The sequence below is a fragment of the Phoxinus phoxinus genome, assembly GCF_949152265.1.
Source record: "Phoxinus phoxinus genome assembly, chromosome: 16".
NCBI classification, from domain to species: domain Eukaryota; kingdom Metazoa; phylum Chordata; class Actinopteri; order Cypriniformes; family Leuciscidae; genus Phoxinus; species Phoxinus phoxinus.
Window position 1 is genome coordinate 13,554,104 of NC_136891.1, and position 22,592 is coordinate 13,576,695.

General features: G+C 40.2%; 1 protein-coding gene across 26 annotated transcripts in view; it reads left to right on the forward strand.

Moving 5' to 3' along the window:
• Positions 1-22,592, forward strand: part of ptprk (protein tyrosine phosphatase receptor type K) — a 182,926-nt gene that overhangs the window by 28,373 nt on the left and 131,961 nt on the right. For all 26 annotated transcript variants that reach the window (XR_013800614.1, XR_013800615.1, XM_079639051.1 and 23 more), the window contains one exon: positions 17,529-17,651. Coding sequence is in view for 24 of the 26 variants with exons in the window: in XM_079639051.1 (XP_079495177.1) it covers positions 17,529-17,651 (123 nt within the window). In the remaining 2 variants the exon portion in view is untranslated. The remainder of the gene's footprint in view (positions 1-17,528; positions 17,652-22,592) is intronic.

The window sequence follows — 22,592 nt, forward strand, 5'->3', positions numbered from 1 at the left end:
ATTTTTAAGGACTACAATAATGGCTGGTAGGGACTACTATGAGCTTCTTCACTAAAATGTACATAATCCCGCACCCGTAACGTTATTTATAGATTATCATGATAGAATATGCTAATCAATGATTAGAAGATAGTTAACTCCACATCAGCTTCATAAATTCATCAACTAACCATTCATAAATGTCCTGTTGCTTCTAGCCTACATCTTGCCACTTCTTCTTGAGTCTCTCCATCTTTGTCCTACTCCAGTTTAAACATAAAAGGCTAAAGTTTTTGAAATTTTCAGTGTTTCTGTGTGAGGTAATCGAGTATGAAGGTAAAAGAGTAGCAAAACTCGAGAGCTTCTTGATTTGAGTTTGAGAACTTGCTTTCTTTCGTCATATTCTGGGCTCACCTGTTTTTCTGTACGTAGTATGTTGTTTACTGAGTTTGGTCTTTTAATACCACTGTCTTAATGCATTAAGCCACATTAAGCAATTTCTAACGCTTAACATGTACAAGGAAAATTGCACAACATGTAATTGCGTTGCGTTCATATTCTGTGCTCATCTGATTTTCTGTACATAGTATGCATTATTAGTATGGTGTTTACTAAGTTTGATAATATCATGTATTTCTTTTAATATCACTGTCTAATGCATTAAGCCACGTAAGTCATGTTTCATGACATCATCGCATACAAAAGAAGTCCCATTTCATTGGCTAGGCGCCAACCAATAAAACGGCCCATTTGGACACCCCCACCCCCCTTGCTCTCTCGCCGCCACTGAGTTGCAAGTGCACACGTTAGTTTTGCATCTAATATATCGCTTAAACTAAGAGTAGCAAAAGTCAAGGCGTGAAATTTGAAATTGCAGTGACAGATTTGAGAAGTTGCAAGTGCCTAATTATGGTTGTACTGCAAACGTGAATGAAAGAATAAGTGCAACTATGTACTACAAGTTTGTGTCTGTCATTGTATTTTTGTGAATGGCATTTAACACGTTTGTGACTACTTGTCTGCAGCTTCAAATTCAAAATACAGGTTTGTGACTTTCATCTGCAAGTGCAAATCTCAACATTCAACTTATTTTACAGGTTTTCACATCGGAGCTGTGAGTGTAAATTTTAGAATACGAATATTTATTGTACAACTACAAGTTCTCAAATTTACATCTACATGCTCTCGAATTTTGCTCCTCTTTTACCTTCATAATCAAGCTGCACACACACACACACACACACACACACACACACACACACACACACACACACACACACACACACACACACACACACACACACACACACACACACACACACACACACACACACACACACACACACACACACACACACACACACACTCATAAACTCATAAACCCAGAGTCTAGATCACCCAGATTTATGAGCAAAATCTCCTCGGGAGCAGCAGCTCATTTGCATTTAAAGGGGGACACACATAAACGGCTTGTTTTTGCTCACCCTCAAAAAGTGACAATTTTAACATGCTATAAAAAATATCTGTGGGGTATTTTGAGCTAAAACTTCAAATACACACTCTGGGGACATCAGAGACTTATTTTACATCTTGTGAAAAGGGCATTATACCACCCCTTTAAAAGTTCAGTAGCAAAATTCTGAATTCTGCATATTTCTGTACAGTGCCTGTCATTTTTTTAAGCTGTACACATTTATTTATTATTATTACATTTTATTAAGCTTTAGTAGTAAAAAAAAAAAAAAAAGCTGAAGTGTGTAATTTCTCAATACATTGCATTGAGTGGTTGCAATGATTCACCTGTCAATCAATCAATCAATCACACTTCACCTCCAGTCTATTCATTCTACAGAAATCCCCAGATTTCATCTCCATGAAAGTGCAGAAAGAGAGAGAAGAGAGTGGGCATACGGGTGTGGTTCTGGTCATGTTTCATGCCAGCATTCAGCAGCTGTTATCAGCTTACCTCAGTGTGTGTGTGTGTGCCATGCAGGATCTGGCAGGAGTTTGTGCTGCTCTCTGGAAGCCTCAAATCCAGCTCTAGTCTGGACTCAAAGCCCGGCTTAATGACTAGGCTGATTCTCTGGCATCTCTGCACTGCGCTCAGCCTCTCTGAGCCGCACGACACACACACACGCTCAGCCCGACCGCCGGCGCGTGACCTGCCAGCAGCACCGCATGAGTGTGTGTCGCTCGCAGTTCTGCAGGTTCGCTGCGAGTGGGATTGACTGTGATTTGGTGCGGTGTTGTTGACTCAGTGCATCAGTTTTGAGCTGACATTGAGTTAATTAGTTATTTATCTGAAGATGAACGGAAATCTCTGCTAAACCTATAATAAACATTCATTTCTGTTTTAATTTCTGACATGCCGGGCCGCTCAAACCTATGAAATCCATTTGATTTTTCACAAATATCGTTTTTCTGGATAGCGCTCTTGTCACAGTCGTACAGTTCAGGAAGTCAACCTGGGAAGAACTTGAATGTTAAAATGGGATACAAGAAAGTATTGGAGAGGAGTGTGTAGTTTGATCAGAGCTGTGCTGTTGACCCTGTTTTAACCCTGGATGTGGAACTGAAGTTAGTCATGTTAACTTGTGTGTGTTAATGATCAATGATCTGCCCACGTTCAGGAATGGAGTGGTGCACTGACCACCTGTGTGTGTGTGAGTGTGTGTGTGTGTGTGTGAGTCAGTGTGTGTGTGTGTGTGTGTGTGTGTGAGTCAGTGTGTGTGTGTGTGTGTGTGATTGGTGCTGTTCTAGATTGTTCTGTCCTCCATTCGGTGCTGAATAGACGTTGCCGACAACAACAGAACTGCTTTGCCAGAGAAAAGCACAAAGAAGCGGTGTGTTTGTGAGTGATGTCACCTCACGGTAAAGCTGCCAGCGTTGACCTCAGCAGTGTCGAAGCAAACGTTTATTACAGCCGCAGTGCAAACATGTTCACTCTTTCTTTTCTTTTCTCTGCAGCCCTCAGCACACACAATCTTCTTCGGTTAGCATTTAAAGCTGAAGAACTGTGTCATTTATGTGTCTCTTTCATCACCAAACAGAATTATTAAATATAATTAGTAATTACTCACATCTCCTGCTATTGCTGGCACTCATGCGGTTGGTTGAGTTAATGCTGATGTGTCAAATGCTCAAACATCAAAAGTCATTGACTATAACCAATGCTGTCAGTTACCGGTACATCTAGTTCAAGTTTAACTAAAAAGTGTGTCTCTTAAGTCCATCGTTGTATTACAGCATGCTTCTTTTTGTAAGGGTCATTTAACATAATTATTAGTATTAAAGCCTGGTTTCACAAACATGGTTTAGATTAAGTCTGGATTAGTTCAGTTAGCTTTTTAAACGTGTCTTATATATATAAAAAAATGTTTACTGACGTGCATCTTAAGACATAACAATGGTATTGAAATATATTAAGATATGTCAGTGCAATTTGCTTTCAGCTAAACCAGCTCAAACATGCATTTTAGTCTGGGACTAGAAGACCGAAGCCCTGTCTGTGAAACCAGGGGTAAGTATTTTAACTTAAAAAAATGACACACTTCAGCCTTGAGTGGAGTTAGTGATCTCAGTAGGCTTTACTTTCCATTGCAGTCAGGGGTGGATGGTGCGAGTGTGTGTGTGTGTGTGTGAGTGTTCTGCCAAATGTGGGTCATTTTTATGGCTTATCACCTCCTGCAGATGTGGACAGTAAAACTCTGCTGACCAGAAAATCTGCAGATTTGGCCTCAACAAAACACTCACATCAGTGCCATTAAACACCTTTTACTGTGTGTGTGTGTGTGTGTGTGCAGGCTGTGACATGCTGTAAGTCTGCGCTCTGTTCTTTTTTTCTCCTACAGTGTTATTTGAGATGTACGCCGCAGGAAATACAACATGCACATGAACTTCTTTCATTCGCCATGAAGATTTTACCTTCAGATACAAGTATAAAGGCAAATACAAATGGTTAGTTGTTTTAATAATGAGATAAAGAAGAAAAGTACATTTAATTCAAGACTTTCTCTGAAAACAAGTAAATCTCAAACAAATGCATTTTTGTCTCGTTTATTTTTTTCCAGTAAAAAATATCTAGACAAAAATACTGATTGAGGCAATGATTATCTGCAGTGTAGTGCTTTAAATGTCATGCCAACTACTCTGACGTTTTGCCCTTTTATGAGAGAGAACTTGTTGGTCTAGTGCGGGCTGGATCTCAGGTATGTTGATTATCAGATATCATATGGCAGACCGTCAGCTGATAGTGTTGTGTCACTCACAGACACAACAGTGTGGATTTACTGTGTAACGACACAAAGGCCTCATTTCACTGAAACACGAGAGCCGGAGAGTGAATCTGTGCATTACCTGTCTGACGGGTTTCCACTCGCAGGTAAACAGAGCACTGGTGGATCTGGGCTTTGCTGTCGAGTCTGGTTCTCTGTTTTAATCTTCTAACCTTGACTGGAGAAGTCAACTCTTGAATAGCGCACGCACCGGCCCTGGGCCAGTCTGAGGATACGGCTGTTTCCAGATAAATTGGATTTCTGAGGAGTGAAAAGCAGACATTCTTGGCATGAATTAGAGAGGTTGTGGTCCGGTCAGAGGTTCCTCTCACAAAACTTTCTTTCAGTAATCATGTTAATTCATTGCTATAGAGATTTCTTATTTTAAATGGGCAAAATACACATTATTGAGCACTTGAGCACATACTTGAGCACATCCAGACCCTGAGGAGAATTGATGCCAAATTATTGGTTAAAAAGTCATTGTGAAGTCCAGCTGGTTAAGCTAGTTAAGAAGCCAGAGCAGAACATATACGCTGGTCTTCTCAACAGGGTGAAAGAAAACCTTCACCGTGGTGCTTCTCGTGACTTCAAACCATTCATTTTTCACTGTCATCTCACCTGGGCTTCATCCAAACTCTGAGCCGGGAAGAGATTATACTGGATCCTGCACTCTCAGCACTTTGGCGGACCACACTTGATTGTTTGCAGTTCCTCAAACGCATCTGAGAAACCTCAAACACTTGACAGCTAGTTGAAGAACACCATCCTCCCTGGATCCCATTAACACACACACACACACACACACACACACACACACACACACACACACACACACACACACACACACACACACACACACACACACACACACACACACACACACACACACACACACACACACACACACACACACACACACACACACACACACACACACACACACACACACACCTAGTCATCATTTTCCCAGTTCTTAACTCAGTCTTTTCATATTCTTCTCCCGTTTTGTAAATCAGCTTATGTCCAGATTCCATCACTTCCTGCGCTGTGATATAAACGCAGGCCTCGCTGCCCTTTCCACAGCACTTTCCCCCGTTTATTCCTGAATTCATCAGCGCTCAGCCGTACCAGAGCTTTCCGCTTAGACGATTACCCATGGAAACGCTTTGCTCTCCGGAACGGGAAACGGCATTTTTATTCATATCCTGACATTTCATGGCCGGCGCCATATGAACACATCAAACTTTTCCCCGCTGCGGCGTGGAAGAGAAAAACATTGTGTTTTTAAGTGTCAGGTAATCATGTATAAAGCGTTTCATTGTCGGGGAGAGAGATGGCGGTGAGTAAAAGTGAGGATGAGAGATTGTCGCACACACTCGTGGGTAATTACATGCTGCCGACTCGTGTCTTTTGTTCTTAAGCGCTGCAAAATGGTGCGTAAGGAAAGCGTGGGGACAGGTTAAACTACAGAGGAGACGTCTCCTCAGTAAACCAGCTCTCTCTCTCTCTCTCTCTCTCTCTCTCTCTCTCTCTCTCTCTCTCTCTCTCTCTCTCTCTCTCTCTCTCTCTCTCTCTCTCTCTCTCTCTCTCTCTCTCTCTCTCTCTCTCTCTCTCTCTCGCTCTCTCTCGCTCTCGCTGTCTCAGAGAGCCATTATCACAGGCTGTGAGTGTGGAGTGGGTCACACTCACCCTGTCTTTGTTAGGAGAGAAGAGAAGGTGCGCCTGCGTTTCAAAAGCTGTCCAGGCCCCGTGTGACATCACAAAAACACGCCCAGTCAGCGATCAAAGAAAAGTGTGTGACTGGGAGCAGTGGGACTGTGAACGCCCTGCTCTTGATTATTTGATCTTAACAATGGAAGAAGAGTAAGAGTAAAACACTTCTCATTTCATTTTAGTTCAGCTGTTTTCATAACACTCAAGCTTTTCCAGTTGCAAGTTACGTATTCCTGCGTGTGGTGATGTAGCTGATGCAATAAACACACACACAACATAATCCCCCCATATTCAAATATAGAATAATTGTCCCTCTGTTGTTACGATGACAATAAAGTAAAACATTTTTTTGGGCTTCTCTGCCTCAGTGGTCTAACAGCGCTCGTCAATGTCAAAATGATTGAGATGGCCAATCACATTAAAGAAGACGTGGCTTTAGTGTTCACAGTAAACAAGTGTGAACTCCAGCACTGTGCTGCAGTTTTAAAGTGTGAAAAAGACGAATATTCATTTTTGCACAAATCTTTTCTAAGTAAATTTCACATTTGGAATTAAGTAAACTCTACTTAACTAAGTTAAGTAAAAGTAACAAACAAAATAAGTAATGTTAAAGGGATACTCCACCGTTTTTTCATATTAAACTATGTTATTCCCTTAACTAAGACGAGTTGATACATACCTCTCTCGTCTTAGTGCGTGCACTTAATCGCTCTGGCGCGCCGCGACACTTTGATAGCACTTAGCTTAGCCCAGTTCATTCAATAGGGGCCAAGCAGAGAAGATACCAAACACCTCCACGGTTTTCCCTATTTAAATACAGTTACTCGAGTAGTGTAACTCGTGAAAAATCCTTAAATACATACAAAGATAAGATAAGATATTACTCCGCCAAGTCGAAGTGCTCCCAAGCACTTGCTATGGTATTCCGCCATACAATATCCATTTTACACTCTTAGAAAAGCGCAACGTTTTGTTTTGCGTCACCGTCCTAGGTCGAGTTACACTACTCGAGTAACTGTATTTAAATAGGGAAACCGTGGAGGTGTTTGGTATCTTCTCTGCTTGGCCCCTATTGAATGAACTGGGCTAAGCTAAGTGCTATCAAAGTGTCGCGGCGCGCCAGAGCGATTAAGTGCAGGCACTGAGACGAGAGAGGTATGTATCAACTCGTCTTAGTTAAGGGAATGACATAGTTTAATATGAAAAAACGGTGGAGTATCCCTTAAACTTGGCAAGGATAGGGTTGAGTAATATTTATATAGTTGAAGTTTTCTTTGCAAAACATTTCATTCAAATAATATAACATCGAATTAAACTATTCTTTTAAAGTATATTTTACTTAGAAACATAAGTAATTAATACAACAGATATTGTGTGAGACACCATATCTAATTTTCATACATCATGTGACATGTGAACGCAGAGACCTCAATACTTGGTAGATAATACACAATGATGGTAACATTTGATGGATCGTTTTTTTGTGTTTGAATGTGTCATTTTGAGTAGAAAATTAACTCCAAATGTCACAAAATAGCAAGTTACTAATACTAACAACAAATTTAAATGATAAAACAATGATTAAACAGTATAAATACAGCTGGAAAACAGTGAGAAATCAACCTCATTAATTATTCAAGGCCCAGTGCATGATGGGAACACCAGTATCAGAAAATTTGAGTAATTTTACTTACTGTAATTTTATAACGTTGATATTTACGCTTTCATTTCTACACGCTTGAATTGAGTACTAATATAGAATTTACTTTGTTTTTTTATTCTTGCCTGAACTAACTTTTCATGTAAATTACATTGTTTTTTCTGTAGTAGCCTATTTACTTCCCCACAAAATAATGTTTATCAGTAATGTGTTTAGTAATTGAATGTGACATTAACAGAATGAAGAAATATTAATGCAAGTTCTTTTTGGCATAATATGCATACGATTAAGTGTGATTGTGTGCATCTTTTAAAATGCAAATTTTATTTGTGAACATTTCAAATGTTAAAGACATGATCACGACCTTGGTATGTCATATGAAGTGTTGATTAATTTGACTTATATAGCAATATATTATAGCAATAAAATATAGCAATAATAATAATTATTATTATTATATTTATTCTTTAATATTTTGTTTTGTATTTTATAGCATTTTTTTAAACTTGTGCTTGTACATGCCCAGTTTTATTAGTTGTATTACTGTAATCTCGTCATCAAAACAGTAGCTTGACTGTAGTTGTGGATTTTGAGTTGCTCACAGCGGGACAAACTAGCTTTATTGAGCAGAAATGAAGGATTTGCATAGAGTTTCAGAATGATCCAGAAGAAACACAGGCTCACCTCAGCAGTCCTTCACTGTGTCTGTTAAAGTCCCTCGGCTTAGACGTGCCGGCGTCTGTCTTCATTCATGTCTCACACACTCCAGTGAGGGTTGTGCTTCAGTTTTTCAGATGTGTAACTCTGTGTAAAACCCGTCCCCTCGTGAGACTGAAGGCAGATGCGAGGGTCAGAGGGGTTTTTGGCTTATTGATGTCATGCAGAGGTTTTCCAGTGTAAAACATCATCTGTGCCTGACACTTCTCTGTGTGCAGCTCCTGTTACATACAGAAAATGAAGGACAGTCTTACGCTCATTACTGTAAGACTAGAAGTGTGAGAATGATCCTGCTCACTACTGTTTATTTTTTGATAGATGTGTTTTGATGGCATTGAAGTTTTTATTTAAAGGTGAAAAGGTGGTTTCAAGCATAAAAGCAGATTTAAATTTACCCCCCCCCCCCCCATACATTAGAATGTGTCCTGTTTCATTTTATATTTTTCTGAGCAAAAAAAAAAACTACTATCATACATTTTTACCATGATTTATCCAAAAACCCACTAAAATGTCATTCAGTGAACAGTTTATATAACAAAATTCTTTTGTCACATACTGTTTTTCATCTACTATATAGTAGGGAAGTGTGTGATTTCCGATGCAGCCTATCAGGTTTTATATCATTTCAGAGTGGCTTCTTATACAAACAAAAACCCTGTAAGATATAGCCTAATCCTTTTAATATTACACAGCCAACACTTAATTGAAAATGCCAAGAAAACATATATATATATATATATATATATATATATATATATATATATATATATATATTTTAAAGATGTAATGGTAAAATCAAAGTCTGGACACTTACGCTGAATGACAATTTTACACTATATTATTTCACTTATATTTTATTTTCACAAAAGTTATTTGAAATATGAAGGTAGACAGTTAGTTTGCATTTCATGTGTTTTTGTATTAAATTAACTTTTGTAAATTGAATTTGATGCGGACATCAAAATAGTGGCGTCTCGTCTTTGACGCTTTTACATTTTCATGTTTGTTTGTTTAGTTATACTGAATTGTCCTGCCAGTGTGGGGAGGCAGACAGTGTTCAGCTGAAGTGGTTTTGCGCAGGCTTGTGTCGACGGCTCGTTCAGCGAGCGGCTTAAGGAATGTTTTGACAGTCTCTGAAGGTGTTGCTTTCAGCCGTTTTAATTGGTAGGAAATCCATTTACAATGTCTGCGTTTTTGACATTTTGCTCTACAAGCAGAAAATAACTTGTGCCCTTCAAAGAAACTGCTTCTGCCATTTTACAGGAATAATGTTAATGGCGAGATTAGACTCTCCGTTTAAGTCCACTCCACTAACACACAAAGATTGCTTTAAAACATGTGTAAACCTGCGGTCAAACGCCGCGCAGCCGTGAAACGAAGCACTCAGGCACGATGGAGGAAGTGACACGTATTGTTTAGCTACAGACAAGTGCCACCTTTTGTTATTTCTACATAATTGAACATTTTGTTTCAGGTAAAAGTGAGAGAAGCCATTTAGGTGTCTGTTTGGTTTTGAAAGTCACAGAAGTTGCAAAGTCATTTGTTTTTTTCTCTCTTTCTTCAACACCAATGGCTTTCAAATTATGATGTTAAACTGCTATGGGCTTGTGCCATTTTAGTGCTGGATAATATTTTACTGTTTAAGTGTCCCTGTGGTGAAAATCCATCTTTTAATGTTGTTTATATGTCTATGTGGTGTATTTAATATACTTTAAGACAAACCATGTGTAAATTCATAAGACGACACCATTGGTGAGTATTTTCTGCTTAAAACTGCAGTGAACCAAAGACAGTCTCAAAAACACGGTTTGAAATCGCTGGTGTTTCTGACGTCACAAACTACTTTGTAACCAAACAGATCAACGTGTGATCGCCAACGAGTGGATCTCTGAGCTGAGTGAGTGAGTGGAGGCGGGGCTCATTTGCATATTCATAGAACCGCGTACAGGTGAAACTCGAAAAAGCTGAAACTAATATATTATATAGACTCATTACATGCAAAGTGAGATAGCCTATATCAAGCCTTTATTCGTTATAATTTTGATGATTATGGCTTATACTATATGAGGCAAGGGTGCCGAGTTACATTCATTTTAAGGTGAAGAAAAAAAAAATTCACGGAAAAAACACTTAAATATGTCATTTTGGTGATCAAATATTAGTTTCAAGGGATACAATTATTGACTTCATTGGGACTTTATAGGTCATGGAGAGACTTGAGTTCACTTTTACACAGGCAACAATTTGCCTTATATGGCCTTTTTATAGCAAAACTGTAAAGATAACCCAGTTTATCACTCCAGTTCATGTGTTTGCTTTCACTCTTCCACATTTTTAAAGAGGACCTACTGTGTAATGTTGCTGTTAGAGCATGAAAACAGTGTCACTGTTTCTGAACTCCTGAAACGCCTCCATTGTAGTCTTGAGTTTCTTCCTGGAACGAACACGTCACAATATTCCTCATTTAAATAATTAACACGCAGAATATAGGGGAATAAAGTTAGTTAGTAGTGTGTTGAAACTGGCAGTTATGGTAAGGGAAGGGACATTTCCCAAACACACTCGAAGCGCTCAACCAATCACAACACACTGCTGCAGCTGACCAATCAGAGCACAGTGTGCTTTTTAGGAGGAGGGGCTTCATAGAGACAGGAAGTAAACAGAGCGTTACTGACAGACTGGGAAGAGAGGAGCCGCAACAATGGAGAATATGGGAAAATATCAACATTCAAGCAGGAAAACCTGTTCTAGTAGAGACCAGAATGGGCAGAATATGGACGTTTTAACTGTTTTTCATCAGGACTAGGACTAAAACTAAACCAGGCTTGAAAGTTTCTGCAGCTTTGTAAAGAGCATGAATTTTTAGTAACCATTATTGAGTTTAATATTGGTTGTCTGTTGCTAAACAACTTCCATTGACATTGTAGCACCACTTTGGCAGTGCAATTCAGGGCTTCATAACACAAGGTTGCAAACTGTGCTGAGCCTCTTTTACAATTACAAGTGTATGTAAAAATAAAACGAAATAGCAGATCTTAACATTGGTGAAGAGAATAAAACATGCGGAAATAATAAAAAAGAGCAAGGCAGAAGCAAGGTTTTATTTATGAGATCTGAAGTTGATTAATCTGACGCCGTCTGTGACTAACCTTCTGTAAAATAACATTTTCCCATTTTCCCAGCACTATTTGTGTTTCTTGGTGTTGATTGGATCATTATTTGTGTTTTTCAATTTCGTTCAGCAGCTGATGGCGTTATGATTGATTCCTTCACCTCCTGCCACACTGTTTTCCACATCTGGCTAGTTTGCAATATTAGCAATCGATTTTGACTTTTAATTTGAGAATGTAGGCTGATTTTCGTCCTGCACTTTTCTCCCACATTTTGCTCGTTCTCAATCACTGTTAATGAGTGGGTGTTTATGAGCGTGCGGGGATGAAGCTGTTAACCCGTGTTTATTGGGGACTGTGAACGGGCTTTGCCCTTGAGGTTTTATCAGGCACAATAATTATTTTATTATGTAAATGAAGAGCAGGCTATTATTTCATTAGCCAGGCTGAATATTTGCAGCCATAGATTAGTATGCAAATCATCCCGTTAGTGTCCTTGCACTCACACTGAATGCAGGAGGCGTTCGGCCCATCTGGAGCGCTGTGGACTCATTAAAGCGCTCGGCCCGTCTGTGCCGCACAATGGACTGAGGTGAGCGCCGTGAAATGCCAAAGGGGTATGAAAGATGTCTTCTGCATAAGGCAGTGGGATTGTGGCGATCTGGACCTGCTGAATAGACGCTTCCCCGTCTAAACAGAGCCATTCTGTCCTCGGCACAGAGACGGGGGTTGTTGTGAGCGCTCTGTCCTCGGGCCAGCTATCGGCGCTTATTCCGGCCCCTCGGCAGAGCCAAGCGCGTCAAACACAGTCAGATGGTGTGTGGAGGTGTTTGGGTTGTGTTGCTGAAGAGTATTATGTGTGTGTGTGTGTGGGTAGAGCTCAATTTCCGGTGCTGTAGATAAATTAAACACTGCGAGACGATCTAGTGGGTGTCGAATTTGAAGATGTTTTTGCTTTGGTTCGGGAGTCTCTTTGTTTGGCTTGGCTTTACACACACACACACACACACACACACACACACACACACACACACACACACACACACACACACACACACACACACACACACACACACACACACACATTTGCATTGTGATATAAAACCCACCGTATGCTTTGCATTTTCCCTGTACTGTACTGTATTGACACTTTTCATGACGGATGGTTTTAATTTGATCAATAATCGTCTAAAATATCATTTTATGATGTTGTTAGAGGTTTGAGGCTCAGCTCATAGTGTAACTTTTATTAGGGCTCTTGGATGCGTGTGAAATGGCATGTCTTTTAATGTTGTGCGTCTCAAATGATATTAGCATGACATGGCAGTAAGTGTGTGGATTAGCAGTAAAAGACAGCAGTATTATTAGTCCGTGTGTGTAATCACTCAGATTAAGTATGCAGACGCGTCTCTCCTGCCCTCTGGAAGACACGCTCCCTCTTCTGTCTTCTGCTTTACACACTGAATACACTCTCGCAACGCTCTGTTTGCACAAGTCCATGTCAGACGTTTCCTACATTTGCATGTGTTGGAAATGCAAAACGTAGGAAACGTGTGATTCACCAACTCAACATAAAATAGAATTCAATTAAAATAAATTTTTTAGTTTTATGTCAGGTCTCTCATGCTGACATATTGGGTTGTCATGCAACTAAAGGATTTGCTAAATGTTTTGTAAAAATTAGGAATGCACCGATATGAAAGTTTTGGCCGAGACGATAATCGATTATTTATAATTGAATATATTGGCTGTGAACATCTGAAGAGTCTCAGCTGATGGAAATAATACATTATTTATTGGCTTTAATATACCGGCCAAATTTTCTTATCAGGCCGATAACGATAACATTAAAAATGAACATCGGCCGATACCAATATGGTGGATGATATATCCTTCATCCCTAAAATGAAAGTTGAGATCATTGTCTGGTCTCCATGTGGTGTCGCAGCCCTCGGTGCGCAGATTAATGTGTGTGTTCTCTTGGGAATGCGCAGGTATTTCCTTCCCGACTTTACGCTTTAATTAACACCTTCATCCGTCTGGATCTGTGACATCACTGAGAGGTTGTAAAGGTCAGTGGATGTAAAACATTGAGCGTCTGACCTTTACACAGGTGAGAAAACCTCACATAATGAATGCACTGCTTTGAGTCACTAACAAGCTCGGAGTCAGTCATGAAGTCCTGTCAAACTTCAAGATGATGATCGTTAATCCTTCAGATCAATGTGCCGTCTGGTGGGATGGTATTTTACTCTCCGTCACCTCACTGGTGGACTTTAATAATGGCACAAATGAGTCCATAAAATGGCTGGTCGCAGTTTGCGTGCCACAGTTCCCCATTCTGCAAGTTGTTATTTCTTGTTGGTTTGTGGAGGATCCAGTAGATCACCAGAATCTTCCTTTACTCATGCTTTACTGGGAACGTTACTCCATGTGCATTTTAACATTGCTAAGAAAATTCCCGCTCCTCCGTGAGAGATACGAGACCGGTGCGTCTCACAGGTGCCGCTCATCAGTAATCACGCCACCGGCCTCGCGTCGTTTTCCCGCGGCCGTCAGTCTCGTCCTGCTCGCCACAGTTAAACATGATGAATGGCGACTTTAGAACGCAAAAGCCGAATCCCGAAATTTGGCGATCTCGAAATCCCGGGCAGACTTGTCAAGGAGACTCACTAGTAGCCTAGCATTGTTGTTTAACTGCGCTCTTACCGGTAGGCGTGGCTTGGGAGTGGCCTCGTAGGGCAGCAAAGCAAGTGCATTCTGGGAGTTGTTGTCTTTCATCCACATGAGCCACAAATACATTTTCTGGCTTTTCTCAGTCTAGAAGGCACCAAATTCAAAAATAATTTCACATTTCTACTACATAAATGACCCATCTTAAATACACATTCATCTTTCCAGAGGTGAAGTATTCCTTTAATACTCTGTAATCGTCATTCAATAAGGGAAACTGAAACTAGGACAGCAGATACAAACTGTAAACAAAGCAGCGTTTTCTCAATATCAATCATGCTGATCACTTTCTTCATTCCAGTCGGCTCATTTTGTTATGAAATATTTGTGTATTTGAATGCTCAGGTAAGATTTGAACAGCCTTCTTCCACTGACGGTTATTCAACATGCAGAATCAGTGAAACACACCGCAAACTGTCCGACAGACGACCATCGGCTTGGTGTGTCACGGCCCTGATGTTACTGAATCAACCCACAGAGAGTTTATAGGACTGTGAAGTGTTGTGGGTGTTGATGAACTCGATCTACTCCATCTGTGTTTTCATCATCACTCTCAATCCCATCCGGACAAAGTCTTTGACAAGATTTTCTCAGCTTTTTTAAAAATGTACTTTTTTTATGAAACTCACCCACATATAAAAGAATGGATGAAGCTAAAATAACATGGCTTTCTTTTGATATATCGACTGTTTACATATTCAAACAACAAAATATTCTGGGAGCCATGAAACTTTTGTGAATATGATTAAACCTGCTGGCGCTGGATGGCAACTTTAAAAACAACCGCTTGCGGGGAAAGAGTTGCAATACTGTGCCTGAATATATACACTATCATAAAGTGCTTCTTTGTCATTTGATCATCATTTGATGTATGTCCAGTAAATATCCTATAATAAATATAATATTAATAGCAAAGTATATGTAATATTGTTTTCAAATTCTTTTTAATTCATTTTTGCATTTTACTTTTGTTTTAACAAACACAAAAACACCTGCTTTCTGCTTCCGCATCACAGATGTAGTGATGTTTGTCAGCGGATAGAGGAGAAGACATGCATGATAAAGAGAAAAACACAAATACAGAGACACACACACACACACACACTGACAGACCGTCCTGCTACCGACTCGCATATCTGTTCTGTGCTGTGACTGCATCAGCGCCTATATGAGCACACACACACGCACACACTCAAACTCGCGTACACACACAAATACAACCACACACACACACACACACACACTTACACTCACACACTCAAACTCACACACACCCGTGCGTGCACACACTCAAACTCAGTCACACACTCGCATACACACACTTACACTTACACTCACACACTCAAACTCACACACGCGCACACACACACACACACACACACACACACACACACACACATTGCCGTCTAGAAAGACTGTGAGAGTGAAAGTGATAATGGCAACAGGATGTGACACACTCTTCACAGGAACACAATCCAATATGTTGAGCAATATGAGCATGTAGTAAATCACTGCCACACCACATCTCAAACATACCAGGCCATGTTCGTACAGTATGAGTCACAGGTCTCTCTGCAGGTGTGTGTGTGTGTGTGTGTGTGTGTGTGTGTGTGTGTGTGTGTGTGTGTGCTCTTGTTTATGTGATTTACGAGGACACAAATTTGTATAATGACATGTGTATTACACTGGTATTACAACTTAAACGTGGTTTATGAGGACATTTCATGAGTCCTCATAAATGAAATAGCTTAAAAAACATGTCTGTGTGTGTGTGTGTGTGTGGGGTTAACAAAGCTCCGGTTTGCTGATGTGAGTCTCTGACTGAGAAGACTGAGCTCTCAGTGATCTCTGTAAATGAGTAACAGTTTCTGGCAATGCAAAGTACTGTACTGTGTTTCCATGGTACAGTGATGGGATCAAATGCTACTATGGTACTTTGAAATAAACTACATCATGAAATCACATATTGCATTCATATACCGGTAATAAGTTCCCTGTGTCATGTTAGGACTTTTGTTGTACTTAGTTTGTAGTTTTCCCTGTTGATTAGTCTGATTGTTCCAGGTGTTTCCTGCTAGTTAGTTTTGTGTTTCCTTTGTTCTTTATCAATGGCTAAATGCTTGTAGATGGTGTGTGCTCTTGTTCCCTGGTTTCAGATTAAGTTTATGTTTGTTAAAATAAACAAAAAAATCATTGGCTTTACATCTGCATTTGCCTGAAATCTCTTCCGCTCCTGCTATGCATATGCATATTTCATAATCATGTTACACTATGCTTTTTATATGCCATTTCAAAAATAAAGATCTGTGATCAAAATGAAAATCCTAATTAAAAATAATGTCATGTTGGCAATAAAAACGTATTAACGTGTTTATGACAAAACATAATGTGTTCACACTAGGGTTGGGTATCGTTTAAATTTTAACGATTTCGATTCCAATTCTGCATATCGATTCTGATTCTTGCTGATTCCTAATTTAGATTCCTATAAGGTAAAAAAAAAAAATAGATATCATTCACATTTAGTCGTATTGCAAAACATTTAAATGTAGCTGAAAATTATGAACAAAAATCAACAGGCTAAAGAACAATTACACACTTACACAAGAAACGTTTGCCTGCGGTTTAAAAATACCATATAAAAACAACTAGACTAACTAACATACATTTCAAGCATTATTAAAGACAAGTAAACACAAAGATACGATTGAAATAAACAGTGTTTTAAGATTTTCAGGTATTCAAAAAACAAATGTAATAAAATGTAAAATAACACTGCACTTTATAATAAAATATACATTACATAGTTACAAAAGATATTCAGTCAAGAACGAGTGAATTTTGTCTTTGTCTTTTGTTGTTTGATTAGTGTTATTATAGAGACGGCAGCAGCAATATTAGACTACTGTCACAGATCCAATATACTGTTACACACGCCTGAAGCACAGAAAACCGCGCGCGAGTCGCCTCATGCTTGAATGGTTTAAAATCACATTGAAATGCTCACAAAGGAATTGATAAGAGGAATCAAAGTTTTAATTTTATAACAAGTATCTGATTCCTGACCTCAAGGTTTCGATTTTCGATTCCCAACCCTAGTTCACATGGTAGATGTATGAGAAAATTGTAAAACATGCTGTATATTTAGGTGGACTTTATATCACTTTCTCTGCAGTTTGTAATATATGTGCATTTTCATTACTGGTCACAGACTATTAGACCCCGTGTGTGTGTGTGTGTTCATCTCACCAACATGAAGTCCTTAACAGTGAATGTGGTGCTGTACTGATAAAGTTGTGCCTTGTGTTGGAGTTGTTTCATATATAATGTCTCTTGTAGGCGGCTGCAGCTTCGATGACGGCCCAGCTCAGTGTGACTACCAGCAGGATCCTTACGACGACTTCGACTGGACACATGTCAGCGCTCAGGAGGTGCCGTACCTGCCCTCTGACCTGCCCCAGGGTGAGTCACACACACACACACACACACACACGCACACACGCGCACACACACACACACACACACACACACAACACACACACACACACACACACACACACACACACACACACACACACACACACACACACACACACACACACACACACACACACACACACACACACACACACACACACACACCCCTGAACCAGACCTAGGCCCCATCACAGGCCAGAGTGTCCTCGCTAACCTCATAGCTGGAGGATCTGAGGCAAGAACACAGAGCGACATACGAGAATGGAAATACAGGGTTTTATCTGGCCTTGCTTAAACAGTGAGGCAGATTTAGGAATGTTTTAATGGGCTGCTAACATTTGAACAAATTTGCAGCGGCGTCTTATCGTGTCAGGGTAAAAGCCATTACCGAAGTTGAGAGAAAATAGGCAGGTAACAGAACATTAATCTTCCTTCAACTGCTGTTCCCGCTCTCTGAACACTCTTCCGGATGGGATCTGGAAATACTTGCCATTTACATGACAAAACGTGCAAAGTGCCGAAGGCGGAAAAAAGGCTTTGGTCAAAGGACTGTCATACGTGACACAATTAAGCTTTTTAAATGCGCTCAAAGAAGACGCGAATAAGAGGGGAGAGCGGAGCGTTGCGACCTTCACTTCTCACCTCTCCGACGCTTAATCACTCGCTTTCAGACAGGAGATTCTGCTCAGGGAAATTAAAGCATTTCACTCTCAGCTAAATTCCCTAATTAATAAGATATTAAGTTATTAATCAATGCAGGAGAACAGAGAAGGTCGTCAGCCCTCGCTTTCAGTCAGGTAGGGGTTCACTCGAAGAGGACCTAAAGGAGAACATCAGAGCTTTTGTCAGGCTTTTATGATAATAGCTGGTGCATCTCGCTTTAGGCATCTGGTTGACGAACGCATTCGAGAAAATGAGCAAAATGATAATTTTGTATTTTTTCATGCATTTATCGAGGTTTATTTATCACTGTATTTGGGTGTGCGTGTGTGTGTGTATGTGTGTGACTGTGTGTGTGTGTGTGTGACTGTATGAGTGTGCAGCTGGCCGCAGTCTGGACTCTCCACCGACATGTCTCAAAGTCGAGAAAGATGGGGCATTTATGTGATTATTTAATTTTGACATCAGGGAATCAACAGAAATGCATTTTCAGCAGAAAGATAGATTGGGAAACCGAGAAGGATAAAACAGGAAAATACACAGAGAGATGGACAGGAATAGACAAAAATGTGGACAAGAAAGATAATCTAGGAAATCATGGAAAAGGAAAAGATGGAGAGATGGACAGAAAGAGACAGAAATGTGGACAGAGAAATGGACGGGGAAATACTGAAATGTGGACAGAAATAAAAAGAAGAAGAGGACAGAAAGGGAATAGATAGAGAGACAGAAATGTGGACAAATTGGACAGGTGATCAAGACAAAATGATAGACATGAGAAAGCAAGATGGATGGAAGGGAAAAGACAGAGATGGAGAGAAAGAGACAGAAATGTGGAAAGAAATATAGATGGGAAAAGTGAGAAGGATGTAAAGTGAAAAGACACATAGAGATGGAAAGAAAGAGACAGAAATGTGGACAGAAAAGACAGAGGTGGATGGAAAGATGGATAGTTTTATCATTATAGTCCATTCCTGCGATCAGAACATGTTAATAACGTGGCACAAACGTGTTTTGGTGATGCGTTTCCCCCATAATTCCCGGCTCTAAGTGACGGCTGATGGCTCAGTGCTCGAGGGAGTCGTTTGGACGCTGCGGTGAGTGACTCGCTGAAACAGGACGTGAACACAAACCCGGAGAGGATGCGCTGCTCCTACAGGGAGAGATGTGGAGTTATGCTGGATTAGCACAGACGTACTAGATGCTAGTTCTGTTTTCCGTATCATTCTGCCTTGAGGGAAGCTCGCACTGACAGTGTTTTCAGTAAAAAGCATCTGGAAGTTGCTCATTTTCAAAGATAGTTGGTACTGAAGGCAACAGCAGACAAGAGACGTGAAGTTGCAGTGGAACACACACACCGAAGCTCATGTGATCCCACTTTTGATTTAAGGGTTATGGGTTTGGGAAAAGGCCTAAAAATGTTCCTTTATGCTGGAATAAATGGTGGACAGTCTCTTAATAATTCCAGAAGACACTTAAGCTTGCCTTCCTGCTGTCATAACTGGCATAAACGTTGAGTGGAGCTCTTTATGAAACAGCTCAGATGTAAAATTGGGTCGTCTCAGCTGAGGGCACTGGGATCCGCCTCATGGATCGGCCTCGGGATGCTTACGCACACACACACTGATGGTCACGGCACTCGCTTCACACCTGTAAAACCTGATGAAGCCTCGATCTCTCGCCTACACCTGAGGAGTGTTTGGTGAAGTCTGATGACTTTCGGGAGTATGTAACGGCCCGGGACGGGTGTACTACATTTCCCGTCTTCAAAGTGCACTCACAGGTTTATGAGGAAAACATTCCAGGATTTTCCTCCATATAGTGACTTCAATGGGGTCCAACGGGTTGAAGGACCAAATGTGAGTTTCAGTGCAGCTTCAAGGTCTCGAAACGATCCCAGTCAAGGAAGAAGAGTCTTATCTAGACAAACCATTGGACATTTTATAAAAAACAATACACATTTATATACTTTTTAACCACAAATGCTCGTCTTGCACTAGCTCTGCGATGAACCACACATTATGCAATCATGTTGGAAGATCACGTGTGTTCTGGTAAAAAAATGTACGGTAGGGCGAAAAACTCAAAATCGCCCGACATTGTTTTAGCTTTTTTTTTTTTGTAAGGGCGTTTGACTTAGTCTTTGCACGTTTGCTTTGTAAACTCTAGGTCGGTACTTCCGCCTACGCGTGACCTTTCAACGTGATTACGTAATGTGTGGCGCATCGCAGAGCTAGTGCAAGATGAGCATTTGTGGTTAAAAAGTATATACATGTTTATTTCTTTATAAAATGTCCGCTGGTTTGTCTAGATAAGACAGATAGATACTCCTCGGCTGGGATCGTGTCGACACTTTGAAGCTGCACTGAAACTCGCATTTGGACCTTCAACCCGTTGGACCCCATTGAAGTCACTATATGGAGAAAAATCCTGGAATGTTTTCCTCAAAAACATTAATTTCTTTTCGACTGAAGAAAGAAAGCCATGAACATCTTGGGTGAAGTGGGTAAATAGTCAGGAAAGGATCTTTCTGAAGCGAACTAATCCTTTAACTGTACTGAAGGTTGCACAGAAAGCACTGCACCGCTGGAGTAACCCTGACACTCCCTTATCATCCGCCCTACTCTGCTTTATTTCACTGGCATCTTCTGCGCATCCCACACACTGCTTCAGCTCCAGATTTCTAGCAGTTCATTGGAGGCAGTATTTTGCCAAGTTACATGTTACTCATCTACACTGCTGTCAGACGACTGCTTGGAAAAAGTGTTTGACTACACTGGAACTACTTCTAGATTTAAACTAATTATTATGCAATGAGATTAAACATCTCTGCTTTTTTGCCGTTGCTAATCTATGTAGACCTGTGACAGACAGACTTTGGCTTTTGCATCTCATCTCAATGTACAACATTTTTTATCATCTAATTTAACTGGTTTTACGCAAGTCATTATTAACATCACAGAATCAACCTTAATAAATTGATTTCTACCAACAACATTTTAGAAATGGCTCTAGAAATAGTGTTTTTTCAGTCTCATAGTATAAGCATTGCATTTTAAAGATAGTGGGTAAAAAATCATACTCATATACTTTCCTACTTAAAGTGCAGTAGCTTTTTAATTACATTGGCTAGTGCAATTTATAAAAAAAAAAACAGTACATTAAAACATCACTTTTCACTAAATACTGCACCCTAATTTACATAAGTGATAAACAGCAGTATTCACCTAAATGCAATTTATAAATATATACAATGACATTTTGAGGATGCATGCATGAACTTCAGTGAACACTAGAGTGCTGACTGAAATTAACCGTTTAATGTGTGTTGAAATAAATAGTCGGAGCTAATTCAAGGCTACGTGTGATACAGTGTTTCGAAATATTGCTACTTCTTATTGGGCAAGGAACATTGTTTTAAAAAATCTTTACATCTTGTGAACGACAAAACCGTCCTGCTACTGAAACCTGGGGGCACTGAATGCCTGGTTATGAAGGTCTCGAGTTACTGTGAGCGTTTGAAGAGCGTTGGGAAGGACGAGAGCTTTCCGCTCTACATCTCCTGGCCAGTGTTTGCCTGACAAAAGGGACCGTTCCCGTTAATGTGGGTCAGTGGCATGAAGGAGAGGACGGCCTGTACACTGAAGAACGCATGTGCTCTGTGGTTGTGAGCGTAGGCCTCCTGTGATCTGGCTGTTGGTGTTGTGGGAAGGGTGACAGCCATCTTGAGTGTCTTCTGTCAGCCATCTTGTTGAGAGCGTTGTTGTGACGGCATCATTGTGTTTTGATAGCCACTGCCTAGTTTAGAGAGAATGACTACTATGCATTTCTTTACAGTTTTATTCTTTGAAATTCTTTACAATTTTATATGGTTTCCCTGGCAAATAAATGTTTTTTTTTTTACTGCTGTGAAATCATAATAATTGAATGCAACTATTTCCTCTAATCAGTGTAAGAAGCTTCCAGATGTTTTGTTTCATTTTTGTTTCGGTTTGCACATTTTTATTCTAACAGGTGTAACTGTGATATTATGGTAAACTGGTGTTTAATGCCACAAAAGGACTCGGTCGAAATGCATTCAGGGGTTTTATTTTTCTCACATCAAACAAGAAAGATTTTTCTCACATGGTGCGAGTGTTTCGTCTCATGAACGTTGTGCGTTTCCTCTGTGAACAGAAGATGCGCTCCGGGTCCAGGCCGGCCCTCCCTCTCTCTCTCTCTCTCTCTCTCTCACTCTCTCTCTCTCTCTCTCTCTCTCTCTCTCTC